Source organism: Centruroides sculpturatus, unplaced genomic scaffold (genome assembly GCF_000671375.1).
Source record: "Centruroides sculpturatus isolate CEXI.00-Female unplaced genomic scaffold, Cexi_2.0 scaffold112, whole genome shotgun sequence".
NCBI classification, from domain to species: Eukaryota; Metazoa; Arthropoda; class Arachnida; order Scorpiones; family Buthidae; genus Centruroides; species Centruroides sculpturatus.
The window spans coordinates 317240-342025 of NW_019384367.1; the positions used below are offsets into that span (position 1 = coordinate 317240).

Here is a 24786-nt window from a genome sequence, read left to right on the forward strand (position 1 = left end):
TGCCACTATTAAAAAATTATTACAATTCCATAAAATAAATTCTTCAGCCAATAGATGGTTTCCTCTACACTTAAAGAAATTATCCAATATGGTCAGAAAACAATGGAGCAAATGGAAATGTTATGATAACCCTCGTGACTTATACTTACATAGAATATTGCAACAACATTATTACCAGGAACATTGTATTGCTTTTCTAGAATATTTTAACAGAACTGTGTCTAACTTTGCCGCTGATCCTTGTACTTCTGGCATTTCATTCCTAACTTTTCAAAAAAAAAACCTCCTCACAAAAATCTATTTCAGACGATAAAATATATGATATATTTAATAATATTAAATCTAGATATTTTTGCATTTTACCTGAAGCTAAGTTTCATTCCCTATCCTTTCAACAATGCAAACATAAATTCTTTATTTCTTTTTCTGATGTTAAGTCTGCCATAGATAACCTAAACAACTCAAATTATAGTCCAGACTCAATTCTTTAAAAAGTTAAAGGCAATATCCGCTGTTGTTCTCTCCAAACTCTTCACAAGTTTATTAAACTCTAGTCACATTCCAAATCAATGGTTAATCTCTAATATAAAGGTTCTCCCCAAAAAAGATAATTCCTTTAGACCAATAACTATTCTATCAGCCATGTTAAAAATTTTTGAAATTTGCTTATATAACAAAATCTATACCCAAATTATCTCCAGATTCTCCCTTCATCAACACTGTGGCATCCGTAATCTTTGTACTACTACTACTAACCTTCTTGAAACAACTTATACTATTTTGCAAAATTTTGAGAACAAAAAATCCATGTACATAACTTATATTGGCATTTCCCAAGCCTTTGACTCTATCATTCTTAAATTACTACTTCAGACTCTAATTGATTATTTTGATTTAGATCCTGCTCTTTACCGTTGGTTAAACAATTACTATTTATCCAGACTATGTAAGATTCACATTGGTGACTTTGATTTTTCCCTTTCTCTCTTATCTGTGGCATACCTCAAGGATCTGTATTAAGCATGCTTTTTTTCTCAGCTTATATAGATAAATTACTAATCAACCCCCACTCTAAAGTAATTGCCTATGCCAATGACATCAAAATTTTATCCAATGATCCCTCCTCCTCTCTTCAGATCACTGTCAATTCTTTATGTTCTAATCTTGCCAGTTATAATCTAAAAATCAACATCCATAAAACTGTCATTATGTATTTTTCTCTACTTCGCAATCCCTACCATTCTTCCATATTTATTGATTCTTCTAAAATAAACTATGTCCAGTCTCATCGTAACCTTGGTATCATATTTGATGAAAAATTAATATTCCATGATCATATCTCTTACATTATTAAATCTCTTGCAATTAGACGTGGCTTTATCTGGCATTTTTGCAAAAATATCTCTTCAAAGACCGTACTCAGAACAATTTTCTTTACTAATTTTCAATCAATAGTCGATTATTGTTTACCAGTCTGGGCTATGGCTGCCCCTTATCTGATTCAAAAAATACAATCTGAATTAAATAAAGTTTATTTTCTGATACACAAATTCTGCAATTTACCCTTTACTGACAACCACGATGTGGCAAGAGTTTGCCTTGGCTTCCAAATCTTTCTGATCGCTTAAAATATTTTGACCACATTCTCTGCTTTAAATACTTCAATGGTCTAATCTTAAATTACTGGCTAGGTCTCCGCATCCCTACTGTAAGAACCCGTAATACATCATGATTCTTCATCCCATTTTTTTGCCTCTCTCTTTCACAAAGATCTTTTTTTTACCGTATAGCATCTCACATACAGCCTGTTGAACTTTACCTATATCGGGATTTTAATTTTTTTTAAAATAAATGTAAATCTATTTTATATAATATATAACGTAACTGTTGTTTTACTTTATTTATAATTTTTTTTTTTATGTCTGTTATATCTTTTATATTTTGTAATCATTTTACTGGGGATCATTTTTTTTTGTTATTGGGGGTGGAATACAATCGTCTCTGACGTTTCCAATTAAATGTAAATAAAAAAATAAAAAAAATTAATCAACATGCTCAATATATTTTCCTTCAATTTTCAGGCATCTTTACAGATGATATATTAACTTTTTTATATCTGACAGAGCACTTGGAAATCAATATCTTGACATATGATAGTAAAAACAATAATTCCCATATGCTTATATAAAGAAACACAGAACTTCATCTGCATAGATGTCTAGAGATTAAAGGAAATGTTTTGGGCATCTTTAAAAACACTGCCAAATGTTTGAAAATAAATTTATTCTATCATTCCAGGTTTTTCAGATACTCAATAGACAGAGATAATAAAAAAATATGATTTTGCATAAATAATGGAAAAATGTTTTATTAAAATATTGAACAAAATAAAATTGGATCTAACATCCAGTTTATAGTATGTTTGACTTAAATAATTTTTATATATTGTTGTATTTTACATACAATATCTAGCATTTTATGTTATAAATTGAAAAAATTTTTTTGTAAAGTTTTATATTATTCTAATTTGTGGAGTATGATATAAATTAATTTTGATCTCTTAAAGAAATATTTCATAACATCAAGAAAACCTGGAAAATATGCATTACATATATAAGTTTTGTGCATAGAATTATGCTTTATATATTTACTGACCTTGTGTAATTTCTCTTACTCCATATTTTTGACTGTAAACATATGCAAGACTATCTCCTACATTGCATGTGCACACAATATATTTATCTGAATTTTTCAATTGGCATACAACAGCTGCACAAAGTGTAGTCAGCATTCCATTTTCTTGAAGTATTAAATTGTGCGCTGCATGAAATGACCTCAATAAACATACAAATATATCCTGAAAAATTTTTAAAAATTTCATTATTTATAATGAAAATTAATTTCAAAACAACAAATGTTATAACTCAATTATTTACATGATAAATTTACAAAATAAAAATAAAATTTATTCAGAAGAAAAAGCATAACACTTCCATTTTATTATATAAAAAATAAACAACTGGAATTCAGAACTGAAAATTATTACAATTATTTAGTAAGTAACAATCTTAAATAAAATATTTAGTAAATTTGTAAATGACCAAACATAAATGCTAAATGATACTAATAATTCTTGCATCATTAAAATCTCATTTACATGGCGTTTCAAAAATGTTTAGCCAAATTTCTCAGGTTTACAGAGGAAAAAACCTAAATAAAAAGTTGAGGATCATCTTTGATCTGAAGCTTATTAGTGAATTATTAAGCATCAAACAGTAGTGACATCATTTCTGCTTTTAAGTCTAACTACATAATGCATCAATAACTAAATTTGTTTAGTAATCACATTTTTTTAATTAAACAGTTCATTTTTTAATTAATCTCTATTTTTTAGATATAAAGATTTTCCCTTCATACAATTAGTATTTACAAAGAATATGCCATACACTGAAATGAGTGGTATCTACTGTTCTAGCTTTTAGTCTTGTATTTGTATTAAGATTGTCCCCAATTCTAGCAATAACTTGCTCCTCCATATCTGGTGTTTGTGTAGTTCTTGCTCTCCATTTATCAATGGTAATTGTTGAAAATGTCCCTATTTCTCAAAGATGCTGATGGTAAAGGTATTCCTAGTTGAACATCTTTACAAAAACTTTGGATTTCATATGACTTTCTATTTGTTCAATGGTACACAAAATGGATATTGATCATTTCAGCCTTTTCTATTGAAAATTTGGAAAAAGTGCTTGTAATATATTGTGAAGCAAACTATGGGAAACAGAGTGAATAAAAAATGTAAAGATAATTGTTTGTCTACTTTTGTGTTTGCATCATTCTGAATATATGCATTTTTGTTTGGAATGCATATGTTAAATAAATAATTCATCATCCCGGTAAGTATGTTAATTGTTCATAGTAAAAATTTTGACCACCTATTTTTTTATAAAGCCTAAATGAGGCAATTTGAGAGTCTATTTTAAGCACCTAAAACACCACTTTTAAGAGACTAAATGTCCGCTGTCTAGTTATAACCATTGACAGTTGCAGATTTGAGTCTCACTCCAGGCCGATTCTTTTCTTCCAGTAGTTCTAAATTATTTAATTAAAATTATAATTATTAAATTTATCAAGAGATGGCATCTAACACCTAACTCTAGTGCCAAATTGTCTTATAAATTATTATTATAATAGCTGTTTCTAACCCGATAATATTCAACATGGTTGGTGTGTAGCTTTATAATATATTGGATTTAGTAATGATGTTTGCATTATTGCCCAGTTTTTGAACAAAGTATATTCACATTAATATTAATATATAACATACATAACCCAATCCATTAATGATATTAAACAATCTGCACCAATATAGCTGGATAAAAATTTGGCAGATCATTTATTATTATTAATATTAATGCAGAGGTCGCTCTGAAAAATTTTAAAATATTAACAACCATTTCATCAGTTTTAAATTATTTTCACCACTTCAAATTATTTATTGCCGCCAGATTTTCTTTACTAATTAATGTAGGTGCCAGTAGCCTTATCAGTTTGGCATGTGATAAGCAAAAGTGCATGTTAAGCTGTCATTTACAATCAGAGGGCCAGAAACTTGGGTCTCTGTTTTGAATGAAACTTGGTGAGCAGGTAGCCTTAAACATAAACAGCTTTTTGTCAAAATAATAGAACTCACTTCTCATGTGTTTTCAAAAATCAAGTCTCTGAAAATTCAGTATTTAGTTTATGAGTCTGGAAGTTTCATATCTCTGAGTGGTGCTAGCCAAGTGCATTCAGCAATGAAGCTTTCGAACCTTCAGAAGTTTAGTTCAGTTTTTTTTTTTATGTTCAACATTATTATTTTACCATATTATTATTACTATTATTATTCTGCACATTTAAAGCTTATAAGACAAGAGATTAAAAATTGTAATGTCATTTCCCATTTAGTGAAAACAAGATTCTGTAGATTTAACTCTTACATTGTTAAATAAAAGTTTTATTTCTTCATATTTATTTTCATATATGGTGGTATTGTGATATTTGTAGCAAAACAAGCACAAGTAAATATCCAAAATAACAAAAATATGTTTTTATTTTCTATTACACAGTTTTGTAAACATTTAAAAACCTTGTTCTTGTTTAAAAGTTTTTTTTTTTTGTTCCATTTATGTTTGGCTGATAAACTCCAATATTAAATAATAAAAGTTCTACAAAATTTAATTATTTTTATATTATTTGAACTGACACATTGCTTTATGTACAATTTTAGTTATTCTGGACCTATTGTCTACAAATCCTAACACAATATTTTTATAATTTTTTTCCAGGAATTTGCTAGACTTTTTATTTAAGATATTTAAATGGTCAGTGTTTTGTATGAGTTACACTGCTGACGTTTGAGAGTATGTAGGTCACAAAATAATTTCAGCCATTATGTTAGAATATGATAATTCAAGAACCATTCAAGTTCCAATTTGTTTTGTATTAAATGAGGAATTTGAGGAGCTGTTAGAGTCCTCATATTCCTTAGAAATTTAGCATTTAATTGATCTTGTAAAAATAAATAATGCCTATTTAAAACTATATATTTTTGTTACAAATATGTAATTACTTGTCAAAAATACATAGATAATGAATCAAATATTATTTAAAAAAGCCCAAACATTCATTCATAAAATATTTAAGTTCAATAATCAAATATAGTTGAGAAATATTTTCATTTGTTTATTATGTTAAATAAATTATATGTTTAAAATGCTTCCATACTGATGCATAGAATTATTGTACTGAACAAGAAACATTATTCTATCTGTCACTTGAAATTATTACATTTTACAAAAAAAATGCAGATGGGTTGTATGTTCTAAAAGAAAAAAAATAATAGTTCAAGATAAAATTTTAAAAGCCAGGTTTAAATAAATTTATAACATGCATTGTTTTATATTTATATTGCTGTAGGTATAAATTNGGTGGTGGAATTTTTGATTTCCCCCCTTGCTCAAACCTGTAAAAGTATTTGAATATCTTGATTCTATCCTTGCCATCAAACTTTCTGTTTATAATCTAATAGTCATTTAGATATATGCCCCCCATAATAAAAGAGATTCCATTTTTAAAATTTTACATAGATATCTTATCTCTCTTTCTGAATCCCAAAACATTAAAATTATCTTATGCGGAGACTTCAATATGTGTAACATCTCTTAGAATTCTAATGGCCCATATTATTCCTCCCTTGACCCGACTGAACAATTTTTCCTTAATGAAATTTTCTATTTTTGTCATAATATTACTAAATATTATGAATTACTATATGTAATTTAATGAAAAATAATATAAAATTCATACCAATGTAGTTTCAATAGTTCCACCTTCACGATATAAAGCCTTATTGAGATAATCCATGCAACCATGAACAGCACATCTAGCAGCTAAACAAGACTTTTCACCCCAGTTGACACCATCTGCTAAAGCTAATATGGCACTATTTTCTCTCATACAAACAGCAAATGAATCTGCAATAGGATCACCTAAAAGCATAACATAAAACTTAATATTTACCATATTTTGTGTGTGTATATAATGCTTACCTATAAAAATTACTATAGTTTTAACAATTTATTTATTTCAATGAGTCTTAAATTATAAAAATTATTAACAGTTTCCTGTATTAAAATACCAAAATGCTCAAAATAAAATAAAAAATCCATTTTATTCAAAACACAAATATAATAAAGTTATTTCTTTTATGAAATTTTTCAAAAATTACCTGATGCTACAACTATATAATATTCAGTTTTCAATTTTAATTACTAATAATATAAGCTTAGAGGAATTTAAAACATAAAAAAACACTCAATATTATATGTAATCATTGATAAAAGGAAGAAAAAGAAAAATGTAATATTACATTACTGATTATAAAAGTTAGAAGAAAGCAAACCTATCCTACATTTTAAATCATTATTATTTTTTTTTGTAAACAGCAATAAATTTTATAGTATCATTAAATCATTAATTAAAAATTTAACATATTTTCTTAAAAGATATTCTTGAAAGTATATAACTATGCTGACTATATATACTGAAAACTGTTGGAAAATAATTGTACCCAAATTTTACTGATAGTTTGCATTAATACAATCAGTATATGTAGAGCTCTAAAGATCAGTCATTGGAGTCTATCAAACAATTATCTAAAATTGTTGACATAATTTTTTAATATTGAAATTTGATTAAAAATTGCAGCCTGGCATTGTGACGATGTCACAATAAATAATTGCTCTTTACAAATATTTATTACACAAAGTAAAATAAGATAAATCAATATTTAATTTCTTCCCATGTTTGTTTCACAATAAAACAATTTTTTTATGTATCATCATAATATTATGAATAAAAGATAGATACTGTAAAAAATATTGGATATGAAAATAGAATATTAATTAAATGTACAAATAATTGTAATATTTAACTATTATTCAAAATAAAAATAATTAAATATAAATTTAATAATAATTATTTACTATATATTATAGATATTATATACCTTTAATATATAATTAAATATAGACAAAAATAAACACTGCAAAAACCTAACAAACCAGCAATAAAATATACACAAAGTGCAAACATTTTCGCTCGTGTTAAATGGGCATCGTCATACAAGACACTGCTGTCAAGATTGAGGGAATTTGTCTAATATTAACCAGTTGTAAAGTAGCAATTGTTAACATAATTAAATATATTTTGTAATTAAAAATTGCAAAATATTTAAATTATTCAAATTCATTAAAATATATAAATTATAACCATCTTTTGAAAGTTATGTATTTGGAAAAATAAGTACTACTTTGAAAAATACATTTAATTTCTGCTTCTGTCTTTTTCTAAAGTAATGAAATTAAATCATAATTAAAGCAAATATAAATCTTTAATGATGTATGNGTAGAAATACATACATCACACTACAGAAGGCCACTATATTGAATACATGCCATATTGTTAGGAAATTCCTTAATACAGACACTGACACACACATTTAATTTTAGTTTTGTTTTGGTTGCTATGCCTTGACTCTGGTCCGGCATAGTACACAGCCACCGGTGTGTACCGAGTATAACCCACCAAACCCAACACATAATAATAATAATAATAATATCAAATTGTACAATCTATTTTTATAAAATTTAATATTTAACATGATGTAACATTTCTTTATACTATGAAAATTCTGTTCTTAAATTTTGAAATAGTAGCAAATATTCAAAATCTTTTTCCCATATACAAACACTAGCAGATGAGCCTGGCATTGCTCAGGCAAAAAGTAACAATAGCAAAGATTAAGATTATTAGATTTTTACTGGGTGCAAAAATTAGATTCACCCTCTTCCAAGACTAATTAGAGAATTTAGAGAATTAGATGGGTGTAAAAATATGTTTGATTTCCTGAAAAAACCATCTAAAATAGTACAGTAAAATCCGAGTTCAGGGTAATCCATAACTCTCTCCCTCTCCTCTGCGGGGGAAATTTCAGAAAATCCCTTCTTAGTGTACATTCTCATGACATATCCTAACTGTGTATCAAATTTCAACTTTTAACTCCTAAATGTTTGGGCTCTGCACTTATTATTATTATCATCATTATCAATCCATCTCGATTATATTATAAGATACACAGCACACAGTGATATCTGTACTACAATCTACAATAAAAAATCTGATGTTTACACAAAATAGGCAAATTAACAAACTTTTTCCCTAAAACACTTTATTTACATAAACATATATTTTACAATAGAAAACTAATGTTAAAAATTGTATGATGTATAGTTTCTTTGTATTGACCTTTAACTTTATGGACATAAAAATATAGTTTGAATTGAATTTTTCATAAATGACCACAAACATGTATTTTGAATAAATATTGATGTATTAACAATAAAAGTCAGTCAACATTTTCTGTAGCAAATGCACACAGCTATTATTATTGCAATCATCCTAATTATCCAATCATTTATAACAGTGATTATTTCAATGATAACTTAATGAAATATTACCACCAAAGATGTTTATATTCTCCACATCAGAGCATTGTATTACATGTATTAGATATTTGACCAATCTAATTCATCATTGTCAAAATATAAAGCAAAGACACATACAAAAAATAAATAAATTAATTAAATAAAGCAACTATTTACAGTATTGTGACATCATCATAATGCTGGGATGCAATTTTTATCATATTTTTTAAAATTTATTTAATTTAAAATATATGCTGTCCACCTCAATTAGTGGTATTGTGCTCCTGTATATCATACTTTTCCTTTTAGCAACAGTCATGTTGATCATCTATTAACTACTTTCAGAGAAAGTTTTCAGGGAATTGAAATAATGTGACTTGGTTTTTATTGAAAGTTCATATATATTTAATTGGGACCTCCTGCCCAAGCTATTTGTATCTGGTCTCAATGTTTATCTATCTAACTCCCTTTTTAAGATTAAGGAAAGACAGCCAGATGACAGTGGGAATTTATAGATCTACAATTTTTTCAAATTATAGCCCAATAAGAACAAATGTAGTGAATTATTTTCTGGAAAGTTTATTAATATTAAACATCATAATTCCTATAATTTTTTTGCAGAAATTATGATTGTATAATAAGCTTAGATAGTTAACTTAATCTATTATGTGTTTATAAAGCATTTGAATTTGTTGCAACTGTAGAAACAAATACAACAATCATATAACATTGAGAGTAGGGATTGTATACCGATTTACCGATTTACCGGTTAACCGATAAATTGACAAAAAAACATTCGGTAAACTTACCGGTAAATTTCAAAAATTTACCAGTAATTAGGTAAATGAAAAATCCATACTAGAAATTTCTATGTATAAAATATTGTGTTTATAGATATTCAAAACGGGTAAAGAGACATTGAAAAAAAAAAAATAATAGGTAAGTGTAAGCAACAATATACCTCATTATTAATTTTATGTGAGATATTTTTTGTTTAATTTTAATTTAATGACCATTCGTCCAACAAGTGTTGAATCAGAAAGGGTATTCTCGGGATCTGGATTATTTTTACAAAAATTAAAATCAAAATTAGGAGATAAGACTATAAATAATTTAAGTTTCTTGAGAAGTTAAATTTTTAAAAATGGTAATCAATAAAATGGTATTAGGTATCCTGTACTACATATTATTTCTATTGTATTTTTATTTTTCTGTATTATTTTATTCCTGTTTATTTCTATATTTATTATTATAGTTTGTTTAGAACAGGGGTCGCCAAACTTTTTTAACCGTCGACCCCCAACCACTTTCCAAAGCCTCACATTGACCCCCACCGTAAAGTTTTATTACAAGTGTATGTGTATGAGCAAAATAAAAGGTTGTGACCCCTTAGCCGCATCGACCCCTCAATCGACCCCCCAATGATGTTGCATCGACCCCTAGGAGTCGATATCGACCACTTTGGCGACCCCTGGTTTAGAATAATACTTTAATTTTTATATTTTTTGTATTTGATATCTTTGAAATAAAAATACGTGAAATGGAAATCATAATGACTTATGTTTTTTATCACCTTAATTTTATTTTTCAAGAAAAAAATTTACCGGTAATTTACCGGTAAACCTGTATTTTAAGTTTCATTTACCGAATTACCGGTAAATGAAAAAGTCGGTAAATTTACAATCCCTAATTGAGAGTAAAACATTATATTTGAATATGCTATTACAAAATTATCCAATAAAACTTATCATTTATAAAATTTTGAAAAAGCAATCAATATCAAAATGCAATTTAAAGAGTATTTAATGCTAGAATAGTTCTATTTTCAAGCACCTTAAAACAGCTGAGGGGATATCTGAAAAATTTAATATATTCTCATCTTTTTAATGAAATAGTTAGATGAAATGTATTGCTAATGTTTTTATTAACATTTAATGTAGTTTAATTCATCTTAATTTTGAATTGGCTAGTTAGCAATTATGGAAACAAATATTAAAATATTTGATTATCTATCATAAAATTTATTTTTTCTTGTACACTTTCCTCAGATATAAAGAAGATATGGCAAAAAGTTATTGTATAAAATTATAGTGAATATAAATACAATGTTAAATATAACACAATACAGATATCTCAAAAGTTTTTCAGCTGACACAGTTGATACAAAGTACAGTGACACAACTGTTTATCATGCACTTTTTGCAGATGACCTTTCTGCATTTTGATCATGTATCAAAACCCAGTGGCATGTTATCCTTTAGGCAAAAAGTGCAATTGACTGGAGTCCCAAAGCAGTCTTTTATAAGAAAATATATAATAAAAAAATATTATAAATAATAATAAATATAGTTTCAGTTAAACAATTTCCTGAAGAAAAATTTGACTTGCTATTTTGTTGGAAAAAAAAAATGCCTAGGAGAAAGCATAAGAGTAAAATTGGCCAGGTAAATTCTAGATCTAAAGGAATAAGAACAACAGAGACCCCTGAAGGCCATGAAGTTCGACTTGAGCAACATTGAGTAACAATAGTTTTGTCAATGGCTGCAGAAACAGCATCACAATGTCAAGCTTGACTTGAAGTTCTTCTCCATTCCTCAATCTCTACTTTTTCATAAAAATTATTCCATCACGCTTGATGGGAGAACTTCTAGTATTTATATACAGTGGAGCAATGATTATACAAATCAATTGGGGACTGGGGTTGTTCAGAAAATCGATTTTTCAGATAACCGATTATATACAAAAAAATATATTAACCTATCCCATGTTGAAATTCGTTCAAATACTGGTGCATCCTTAAGTACCCTCTCATGGTCATGCTAGTGCTGCCAACTAAAACATGCACACAAACAAAAATAATATTGAAGTAGCCCAAGACATAGCCAAAGATTGCAGTGCCATAGCACTAGCAGGAATTTAAATTTGCCAACTGGAAAGCTTTCGATTGATCAATATTCGGATAATCGATGCTTTACTGTATTTATATACATTATATATGTATATATAAATAATACATTATAAATATATATACACATCATTAAATTAGTGCAAATGAAATTTGCATACTTATAACAAGTCAATATTCTTTTAACTCTGATTTCAAACTCTCTTAAAAGTTAAAAATATTCCAGCAATGAGTTGTTTAACTTTTCAAGCAACTTTTAGTGGCACCATCTGTTATGATATTTTATTAGTTAAAAATATACAAACTTTTTATTATTATAAATACAATTGCAAAAAAACTTAGTTCTGAGGATAGGGATGGATTCCAGCTATGCCTGACAGTGCTGGACATGCATCTTTATGCATTAATAAAATAATTGAATATAATTGATTGGTAGGAATGGGTTTTATAAAAAATTGTAAATGCTAATAATGAGTAAAATAGTCATTAAGTTTGACCTATTGAAGACACACAGGACCGCCTTTATCTTCCTACCCCCTTGTACCTTTAATAATCAAAATTTAATAGCATCAATCCCTTTAATAAACAAACCTCTCTGCAAAATTTCAGAAATTTTCAACAAAAAGAACAGGAGTTATTAAATTAAGCTTCAAAAGAGAGTGAACAAAATTGTGCCTCCAAACATCCATACATACAGAAATTACCACCAAATTTTTTTGCATTTCTTGATGTTTCAAGGTCCTCCAAGTCCAAAAACATTAAAATCTTGGAGGGGGTCATTTTTTGACCGATAACCATACCTTCCCTGTTATATATAACAACTGAGAAAGAAGTAAACAATAAAAATTATCTGAGCCAAAAGCAATCCACTGCAGATTTTAAGTGTCATTTGTGAATGATCATTCCAAACAAATCACACGCACTTCTCTTATTCTCATAATTTTCGCTTTTCATAATTCATTTTAAAATGTATCAAAGACTTCCAGATAACCAAAAAATAACAGCAATAAGAACAAAACATTACTCATTAATCATAGCACAAGTTCCTCCTTTCAAATAAAGAAAAAATATCAAATAAATATTCTTACTGCGAGTAATAAAGTTTATTTGTGTCATTCTAAAATCTAAACTTTATATTTGGTTTCAAGGTTTTGAATACAAGATTTTATATATATAAAAATTGTGCTATTTGTTTCTATTTAAAATAAAATAAAACTTCAAATTCTTACCTGCATTTTCTCTTGTAACAGGATGGCATTCATACAGAGTTGTAGCAATACCATACGCATAATCAGAAGGTCGGTTCCAATTTTTTATGCCAGCAATTTCTTCATTATCATCAGGAAAATAATTCTTTTCTTCACTTGTCTGAGATGGTAAGCAATCACCATTTACTATAAACAAAATATTCACCAAATTAAAAAATATTTTATTGATTTATTAAAATCATTAAATGTGTGTTCAATTTATTTTGAAACTTTGCTTCATTTTAATAAGTACTTTGAAATATAAGGGGATAAAAATAATTAAAAAGATAATTATAATTCTACGAAAAATATTGATAAAACCGAGTGTATCAATATACAGTTTACATAAGAAATGCATCCATAAAACATAAATAAACACATCCATAAAAAGGTAGTAATTTACCTGATGTAGAATGAACTAAAATCAAATACAACAGATGCCTTATGAAATTGTTTTGAAGGATTATGAATTCAAGTCAAAGATAATTTATGGTGACAATACAAAACTACTGATAAAAACTGATAATCTCATGATCATGTTCTTTTTTATATAATGCAGATTTTTGAAAATTATAGATCAGTCAGACAATATGTTTTAATTGGAGTTGAAATGAAATTATAAACACTTGTTTTTGGAGTATGATCAATGTTAAATCACATGTAGCAAACAATGGTTACAATAATTGAAACCAGTAAATTTTACAAATACTTTAAATTTATTTGATGTGTCAATGATTTTTAGTGCAGTCTTTGAGACAAGCAAATTTATGAAATAAATTTTACAGTAAAAATGTCATTGTATAATGAAAGCAAGCATTTTATAATAAAATTACTGAATAAGTTTTGTGATTAAATAAGGCTTGTCATCATAATAAGGTAAGTGTTGCATGGGTCCTGACAGTATGTGTGTAACATTCAACTACAGCACACAAACGTATTTAGCTTTAATAACTTTATTTTAATCATAAAATTATAATTATAAAAATAATAATTTTTCAATATGTAAAGAGCAATAATTAAACTGACATACAATATCCATTATAATAATATCAATGTTAATACCAAATGATTGCTGAATTATATTGGGCTATATTAATGCTGCTATTAATTTAATAATTAAATGTTAATTAATTTGGCCTAGAGGTAGGCATTACATGTCATTTCTTGATAAATCTAATGATTATAATTAAATTAATATTTAATAATTAATATAGAGGGTTCTGGAAGAAAAAAAATTGGCCCAAAGTGGGACTCGAACCTACAACTCCCACTTACCATGAAGAGACATTGCTGGTTATTGCTCAGACCTGTTTGGTTTTTGCTTCTAGAACTATTAAATATCAATTTAATTATAATTATTAAATTTATCAAAAAATGGCAATTAATGCCTACCTCTAGGCCAAATTAATTAATATTTAATTATTAAATTAATAGCAGCATCAATATAGCCCAATATAATCCAGCAATCATTTAGTGTTAATCTTAAAAATTAGGTTAAATGATGTTTATATTTAATATCAATGTTGATACAAGTGTCAGTCCTTGGGCTTATTTTATGTATGATGTGCATTGTTAAAAAATATGAAAATCAACTCTCATTCAATAAGGTTATGCCGACGTTCTTTTTTTGAGCATGAAGGACCATTATTAGTGAAGTTTCAGCAACCAGGTGTAACCATTAACACTTAATGAGACATTGGAACACTTGATTGCCTGCACATGCCATTAAGAACATATGGCCTGGTAAACTAAGTCAGGGAGTCATTCTTCTTCATGAAATGCCCATGCCCATACAGAAAGCATTGCCAAGACCAATTGGAAAACATGCATTAGGAACAACTCACCCATCATCCATATAGTCTTGACCTATTCCCTTGTGACTTCCAAATCTTTGGACAGCTAAAAAAAATTCTAAAGATTGTACATTTCAGTCAGATAATAAAGGAAGCTGTTAGGGACTTTTTCAATCACCACCCAACATGTGTCTTCCAGGAAGGAATTTTTGCTTGACGAATCAGTGGGCCTCACCCCTTAATGCTGGTGGAGATTTGTTTGTATTGATGTCAAGTATACAAAGTACTTAAAGACAAATTCTATTTCTATTGAATCACTCATATAATCTACCTTATATGCATCATTAAATGACCGTAAAACTGATTTTAGAGATTTTCATAATTTTACAGAGTTGTTTAGAAATTTGATATAATCATACAGGATGAATTTGAATTGGTAAGCAGTGCATTCAATGAATTATATATATTTATTTTTCTGATTTTTTATTTTGATTAAATATAAAATTCTGTCTTTTTATTTAACCTTTGAAGCACAGATTAAAAACAATTTTAAATTTTAGAATAAAATTACCATTAACAAAATAACTATATACAGTAGAACCTCGATTATCCGGACTAATTGGGGATGAAGGTAGTCCTGATAAGGAAAAATTCGGATAATCAAAACAAACACTTTAATTTGTCTTTTAATGATAATACAACACGTTTTCTTTTCGATGACATATCGATAATATTAAAAGTAAATACTGTATTTAACCATGATCAAATTTTCAAGAAACAAACATTTGTATTGAATTTGGACTACTACTGATCAACGCTAACAGACTACCTATTGTTTAAAAGGCCTTCTGGTAGCGCAAGAAGACGGATTTTATAAAATAAAAAGCAGTTGAAACTGCATTTTTATGAATAAAAATTTGACAAACTATTTATCGTTTTATGACGAGTAAAATTTTTTCGTCGCGTTCGCGGCTTTTAAGTAATGCATAAACCTTCGAGGCGCGAGGCCCTTCGGACCGCGAGGCATAGGCGGTGGCCCACGTCGTCCATGCCTTACGCCGCCCTTGGTCATAGAAATGATGTAATTTGAATATAAATTATTTATAAATACGTATGTCAAGTTATATTTTTATTACGACGCAAAATATATTTAAGAGTTTATGGCCACTGTACTGGGTGAGACGTTGTTGAAACAAAAAAGTTATGCATTCCATCACGTACATAAACAGTATCATAATTCGCCAAGTGCAAATCAGCAAATTCGTAAAATTTTTGTTTATTTTGAACAATCCGGATAATCAAGGTTCTACTGTATTTCCAAAACCATGTCTTTCTTTATTTGTTTTTTTATTCATGACTAGGTTCATTAATAGACACAAGGCATTTTACATCATCTTTATTTTGAATCTTCTATAGGCTGAAATGCATATTGGCCTATAGAAGACTCAAAATAAAGATGATGTAAAATGCCTTGTGTCTATTAATGCACCTAGTCGTGAAGAAAAATAAAAAAATAACTGTAATTAAACATTAATAGATAAATCTATGAATCAAATCAAAATAAATTGTCAAAACTGTTGGTCAATTGCTAAAATATCAATACTGGTAGACATGTCTTAGTATAATATAAATGATAACAGAATGAAATACATTTAAATAAAACAATTCTATAAATATCAAGAAATTATATGTACTTGAAGTGCCAATTTATATTTAAAAATTTTAAATTGTAATACAGTTAAAACTTATTTCCTATTTTCCCCTAATATTAAAACAGTTAAATCCTCTTAAAACAAGCACTGATAAAGCAAACTCTCACATTGAAGTGAATTTTGCCATTGACTTGTCCAAATGTCATTGTCACATTAATTTTCACATGATAAAGCAAAAAAATTTTACCAAATTCATTAAATGGAACTGTAAATTAATTTATATGCCTCTATATTCTTATTTTCTATTTGTTATATATTTTGTCTATGAGGACTTAGCCTATTAATAGGGCATTTTACACCAATGTAATACATCCTATTAATAGGCTAAGTCCTCTTAGACAAAATATATAATGAACTGTAAATTATCTTCATGACCCCCAAAAAGTAACCCAATTTCCAATAACGATTTCATTGTTCATGCCAAAAAGTGTAAAAAGCAAACTAGTACTGTAATAAATATTTCATTTTGAGTAGAATACATTTTCTTCTTCTAGTAAGCAAAGCTGTGTTTGACCTTTGGTTATAGACCAATTCAAACATTTAGTTTTAACAGACCATTCTACTGTACTCAGAAAATAGGGGTTAAGGATGCCAACCCTTTAAATAGATGTGGTCTCATGCAAACACTTGCTGGTTTGCATATTGGGGAATGTATACAGTGATGCCATATTTGGCTACTTTGCACCAAATTTCTTTTCTTTTTACTCTTTCAGCATCAAAAAATATTTTCTACCTTTTCAAACAATCTTCAACAGAAAAAAAATCACAGATTTCCTTTAGTTTAGTTTTGTTTAACCACTCTGATATATTGCTCCAAAACAGTGTCACCCCCTAATTTTGTTTAATTTGAAAATTATTTAGAGCATTAACTTGTTTTAGTAAATTAATTCAAAATATTAATTCATAATTTAGAGATTTTGACTGCCTATTAAGTCTTAACTCCCTAAATTATATAACCTTGACCTGAAAATCATTTATACAAATTTTCAATAAAGCAAACTAAATACTGTTCCCCTAGCAATTTGTATTATGGAAGTCAACTGTATATAATTTTCAATTATTATGAAAAGAATTGGCAGTACATTAATAATAATTTACCTGATATTTCAGAATTACTCTTACTCTCATTACTTTTTTTGGGTGTTCCAATCTTCTGTGATAATTTATCATCATCTGTAATTAAGTTTGGTATATTGTCACAGCTTGCAACATAATCTTCATCTATAAAATCTACATCAGGTTCAGATGAATCAAATGCTCTCTGTTTTTTATTAACTTGTGTAAGACCACCCACAGGTCCTGTGTAAGCAGAAAGAACTTTTTTAGATAGCACACTTATTTCTTGAATGGGTAAATCATAACAGGATTTTCCAAATAAAATGTCAGGATGATTCTTTTTAACTTCTCTATAAAATAAAAATANACGGGTTCATAATTGATGAATATATTGTACACTCAATCTCCTATGCTGATGATATTGTTATAATCGCTCCCACTGCAGCTGTATTGATTACGATTTCATAAATCCTATATATATCCCAAGAATTGTACATGTTAAAACATTAACTGTTACTTTGACAGCATCATTTACAACTAAATTTAATGAATGAGAGAGATGCACGAGGTACAGAAAAAGCTCCAGAATTTATTTTCCTTAAATTTACGATTTATGTATCTGTTGTCATAAAAATTCGTTTTTCCACTTTTTTCCCGAGACTACAAATATTCGAGTACAAAGTAACTGGTTTTGACTGATTTCTACTTAAGAAGTAGTTAAATAATTAAGCGCTTAGGGAATTGGGGACACATAAAATCCTGCTGATAGAGCCAGTATTTTATTTAAACAAAAGCTTAATTGAGTTCAGTGTGGACTGATTTCTTTGTAATATTAGATTTAATAAAGACAGAAATTTTTCCAGTTCAATGAAAGTGACTAAAAGTTGTTAATTTTTGGAAATTTCCATGGACACCTGGTCTTAAAACAGATTAGTTAGAAAACAAATGACTGTTAAATTTAATTAATTAATTAATAACAAATTTAGATTTTTACAGCTATGGTGAGAAACATTTAAAATTTATAACAACCCTGTCGCGTCCTAGTGATGCGACAAAAAAGGCATTTGACATTAACCAGTATCGGCACCCTCGGGATTTGGCACGCATACATGCACTGCACACCTACCAAGACCGTTTCTGATTCCATCCTAGAGCCGCTAGTAGGGAGCAATTTTAACTAAATGGATTGTTNAAATCTGCATAAATAAAAATATATGGGAAAAAGTATTAGAGAATTACAGAAATTACAAAATAAAAAAAGCCCTCACTAGTTTTAAAAATCAACAAGAAAAATTTACTTTGTCCACTTTTTGGATACTTTTCTACTTAATTCTAGTTTTGTCTCTTTGCTAACCAAATTAACTCAAGAGAAATCTCTAGTTTAGTATCAATATTTGAATGAACTGATCAAATTAGCTTTCAATACTTTTAATTACATTAATTTTAATATCACTGAATGCTAATTCTTTTAAGAATTTTGTTAGGAAGATATCTCTCCTGTTTACTTATTTGCTCAAGTATTTGTTTAGCAAATTGAAAATAATCATTATAATTTTGCTGATTTAAGTTCTTTGTTAGATCTATTGGCAATCTTTCAAGTTAAAAATTTCATCATACCATCATATATTGATTATATAAAATTTATTAAAAACTATAAAATTATGAAAAACAATATGAAATTACTGAGAATAAAAAAAAATACATACATCAAATAATATGCTTGAAAATACACATTAAAATTTTAATTTTTGAATTAAACAAAATAATTAAATAAACTATTAGCATAATGAATATTTTATAATAATTTGTAAGATAATAATTAGAATATTTGACATTCAGTGATTGTAGAAGAAAATGTTGAAAACCACAATTACTTTAAGGCTTAAATTAATATAATTTTTCCTTAAATAATTTTAAGTAAACAGTGTAATTATATAGCAAGCCATGGAATGTCTGGAACAATTCCAAATAGTAAGAAAATCAATTTATCTAGGGATAGTAAGCATATATTTGACAACCGATAAAATGAATATTCATAATTCATATAGTTATGCTTATGAAACATTATAATAATGACAGATCATTAACTACTTGACAGATTTAATTTTATAGATTTAATATTAATAGATCAGCACGCCACTGGTAATTATGTAATTATGTATACCAGTAATTACTGTATTTTGATATTAACTAAAAATAGAAATCAATATTTTTCCAATTTACTCAAACCTGGGCATTTTATTCTCTTTAAAATATTATGTTTTAATAGTTAAAGGAATATATAGATAATTTATTTTTCAATAACATAAATATGCTTTGTTTTTGTACTGTATGTTTTAAGAAGAAAATATTGAATCAACTGCAAATAAAAACAGAAAAGTATATATTGTTTTTAGATATTTTAAGATAATACTGATAAACAACAAATTTTTGCCAAAGTAAAGTGTTTTTCTTAGAGATTAAGTCTGACACAGATTTAAAGTCTGGTTTCAATTTTTTTCTCATACATGATGATTTTTAAAATATCCTTTAAATGATCCATACCTTTGCCGAGAACTTCTAATGATGGAGTGGTTATAATGTTCTCCAACCACTTTTAATTAATAAGATTTCACTTGCAGAACTGATTTGTTTTTGAAAGGCCACTGAAGCATGTACCCTTCTTGGAGGAGGGAAAGTACAGTACTTTAGAAACAATTCCATACTAAGATAAGAAATTAATGGTACTTTAAAGAAAAACCATCTGAATGTTTTGGATTAGGAATAATTTTGGAATGCCAGAATGAATTCAATAAAATATGTCTCTTTGTTCCTCCAAAAGGCCATATAATTTTCACCATATTGGGCCGAGGCCCAAATTATAAGCTCGTTGTTTGGTCAGTATGATGCAATCATTAAGCAAGATAACAAGAAGTGGTCACCTTTTAAGATATATCAGGGTTTACTACAAGGAGACCCTTGGTCTCCTCATCTTTTTAACTTCTACACTTTTGATATAAACTATTGTTTTGATAGAGATGATGACGGGTTCATAATTGATGAATATATTGTACACTCAATCTCCTATGCTGATGATATTGTTATAATCGCTCCCACTGCAGCTGTATTGAGTAGAAAAATTCAGGCATTGACGACTTATTTTATGAAGTTAAAAGTTAAAATCAGCACTAGCAAATCATATATAATGATTTTTAGAAATGGGACTAGACTCCCCAGGAAGAATATGGCTTCTTATATTAATAAGGAAGAGCTAAAGATGGTGAATGAAATCAAGTTCTTGGGGGTTATTTTAACTCCTACTCTATCCTTTGATAAACAAGTTAGTACGTCCATGATTAAAGCAAACAAGCTAATTAACAATGCAGTGAAGTTGTTTTCAATGATCAAGCTAAAAAATATTCAAGTTCAGTTTAAGCTGTTTAACTATTATTATAAATGCAGTAACTTATGCCTCTCCAATTTAGTATCTCTCTAAATATCAGAAACTAGAAGTAATTCAGAATAAATTTATACGTAAAATATTTTCATTAGAGTTTAATGTACAGTACCTGGTAGTGCACTTAGGTTGGAGCTGAATAAATTTAATTAAGTACAATGTTTATAAAAAGATGTATTAAATTCCTGGTGAAGTTGAGGGATAGTGGACAGCTTTCTACCATCTTACTGAAACAATTATATTATAAATCTTTATTGAATGATCTGAATAGAAACTGGTGAGTCAATTGACTAAAGTATTTAATAGTTATGGGGTTTCCATATGGCCGTTTTTGGAAACACCAGAGATAAGTGAAGAATAAAGTACTCAATTAATCTGGAATGTTTTGGAAAGTTCATTATCTCACGATATTGAAGATATTCATTTATGTAAATCACTAGATTGGTACCGCATGATACTGGAATATCCTTACATCAATAACTATATATCGACAAACTTACCATTTAACATCAAAAGATTCTTTATTCAACTTAGACTTAACAAAGATGTTATATTGATTAATAATAAATTTTGTGTATTCTAATAATGTCTGCCTGAGATGTAACAATAATTTTTCAAAATTTCATTTCATTTGTAGTTGTGAAAAGGCTAAAGATTTAAGACAGAGATATGGTATTCATTTCCTAAGTGACTATACCTTGAAAAAATCGATGTATAGTTTTTTTTACTCAGCCAACATAGAAACAATATATAAACTGTATAATTATGTTAACAAATTTGTTGCGACCAGTCGGGATTCATTAATCACTTGACTTAATATGATATAAACGTACTAATAACAACTCCCTGTGTAACAGGCTAGAGCCTAATATGAATAAAGGTTTGATTTGAATTTGAATTATATTTAATTCTAATTTTAACAAATTTAAATAAGTTTTTTGTTAAAAATTAATAAATTAAATAGCTTATAAATAATTAGTTGTAATGTATTAACTACATAATAAATTACTATCATCATTACTAGAAACTAATCAGTAAAAAAAATCTGCATAAATAAAAATATATGGGAAAAAGTATTAGAGAATTACAGAAATTACAAAATAAAAAAAGCCCTCACTAGTTTTAAAAATCAACAAGAAAAATTTACTTTGTCCACTTTTTGGATACTTTTCTACTTAATTCTAGTTTTGTCTCTTTGCTAACCAAATTAACTCAAGAGAAATCTCTAGTTTAGTATCAATATTTGAATGAACTGATCAAATTAGCTTTCAATACTTTTAATTACATTAATTTTAATATCACTGAATGCTAATTCTTTTAAGAATTTTGTTAGGAAGATATCTCTCCTGTTTACTTATTTGCTCAAGTATTTGTTTAGCAAATTGAAAATAATCATTATAATTTTGCTGATTTAAGTTCTTTGTTAGATCTATTGGCAATCTTTCAAGTTAAAAATTTCATCATACCATCATATATTGATTATATAAAATTTATTAAAAACTATAAAATTATGAAAAACAATATGAAATTACTGAGAATAAAAAAAAATACATACATCAAATAATATGCTTGAAAATACACATTAAAATTTTAATTTTTGAATTAAACAAAATAATTAAATAAACTATTAGCATAATGAATATTTTATAATAATTTGTAAGATAATAATTAGAATATTTGACATTCAGTGATTGTAGAAGAAAATGTTGAAAACCACAATTACTTTAAGGCTTAAATTAATATAATTTTTCCTTAAATAATTTTAAGTAAACAGTGTAATTATATAGCAAGCCATGGAATGTCTGGAACAATTCCAAATAGTAAGAAAATCAATTTATCTAGGGATAGTAAGCATATATTTGACAACCGATAAAATGAATATTCATAATTCATATAGTTATGCTTATGAAACATTATAATAATGACAGATCATTAACTACTTGACAGATTTAATTTTATAGATTTAATATTAATAGATCAATTATATGAAAAATTAAATTAAAAAAAATTTATATATTTCAATATTAATATATTTTTTTTTGATTTAGGCTATTAATTCTGATATTTAAGAATTTTATAATGACTTCTTTTATAACATCTACAAAATGAAATTTCAAACAAAATTTTTAATATCATTATAAGATAGCCTTGAATGAAAATTATGTTTTAATAAAAATACATAATGACTTTTTTACTTTTGTATAATTTCGTAAATAATTATTAATCATTTGGTAAAGTTAATTATATTTTTAAAAAACTCAATTATTACAGATAAAAATACAATAAATGAATTCATGAAATGAATGAAGAAGGTCAACATCGTTAACATTTCCTTTTATTTTTTCAGCAAGATATCCCACCTCAAACTTGACCTCATTTGTTAAATACCATAGATAGAAACAAAATTATAGAATTTTATCCATTGTACAGTACTGTAACAACTTGAAATGCTGAATTGATTTCATGTATATAAAATGCATTATCAAAATGACTGAATAAAGATTAATTAAGAATAAAAATTTATTAAAATTTCTAAATACAATATTTAAATAATAAAATTTCACCTGTACTTTTAATGAAATAGCAAAAAAAATTTTTTTTGATTATTCATAAAAAAACAATTATTATAAAATCATTAATTTTTAAAAATCTTGTTTTTAATTCTTTGATTCATCAAGTATAAGCAAACCACTGAATAAGATTAAGTACAAAATGTATCTGAATAAGCAATTATTTATTTATTGTTAAAATGCTTGTCTGTAATTTTTAATATTATTTTTTAAATTTATTTAATATAAAATATATGCTCTCCACCTCAATTAGTAGTGTCTTGCCTCTGTACATCACACCTTTCCTGTTAGCAAAACAGTCATGCTGTCATCTATCTAGCTCAGGCATGGCTAACATATGGCCCACGGGCCAGATCCAGCCCGTCTAATGAATTTATGTGGCCCGCGATCAATCTTTCAATTAGCGCTACTGAAGTCTGAATAGATCAATGAAAAATTCTGACGCCTAAAAGAATAAAAAAAAAAGGTCAACAACTGATTGTGCATTTAGAATTAACCCTCCATTACAAATCTCATCATAAGTATAGTGTAGAATGTTGATAAAGCGTGATAATGTGAAAATGTACAGTAATACCTTAACTTATGTGAACTCGGAGTTACGCAATTTTCAAATCGCGTCGATTCATCTTTTGTTTGAGTGCCACGCAACTCTTGATTACCCACACTATTATTCAGCTTACATGTTCGGATGTGTCGCGTGAAATCGACACATAGCTACAATTAATTTTGTGTTATTTATTTCTGTGTTTGTTATATCTACGGAGACTTGAGAGACTGTGGTGATTTCTTGTAACTGTGAACAAATCAAAAGACGAGACAAGATTAACGAGAACATTTATTAGCTTACATACATCCGACTTGCATTTTATACAAATTGCAAATTTATACCTCGACTTACGTGGTTATCACTCGGTCCCACCTATCGTGTAAGTTCAGGGTATTACTATATCTGTAATCTCTATCTATAATTCAGTCTCTACAGGGTGACACCACAATGAGATCTCACACCATCTCAAAATCTTCCTAGGGCAACCTTTGGTTCGG

The 24786-nt window shown here is 27.5% G+C and overlaps 1 protein-coding gene across 1 annotated transcript in view; it reads right to left on the bottom strand.

Annotated features, from left to right (window-relative positions):
* The window catches only part of LOC111612841 (PP2C-like domain-containing protein CG9801), a 61322-nt gene that overhangs the window by 17428 nt on the left and 19108 nt on the right, over window positions 1-24786 (bottom strand). Inside the window, exons 4-7 of the mRNA XM_023354108.1 lie at window positions 17779-18086; window positions 13158-13322; window positions 6346-6527; window positions 2656-2857 (exon numbers count right to left, since the gene is read on the bottom strand). Of these exons, the coding sequence (XP_023209876.1) occupies window positions 2656-2857; window positions 6346-6527; window positions 13158-13322; window positions 17779-18086 (857 nt within the window). The remainder of the gene's footprint in view (window positions 1-2655; window positions 2858-6345; window positions 6528-13157; window positions 13323-17778; window positions 18087-24786) is intronic.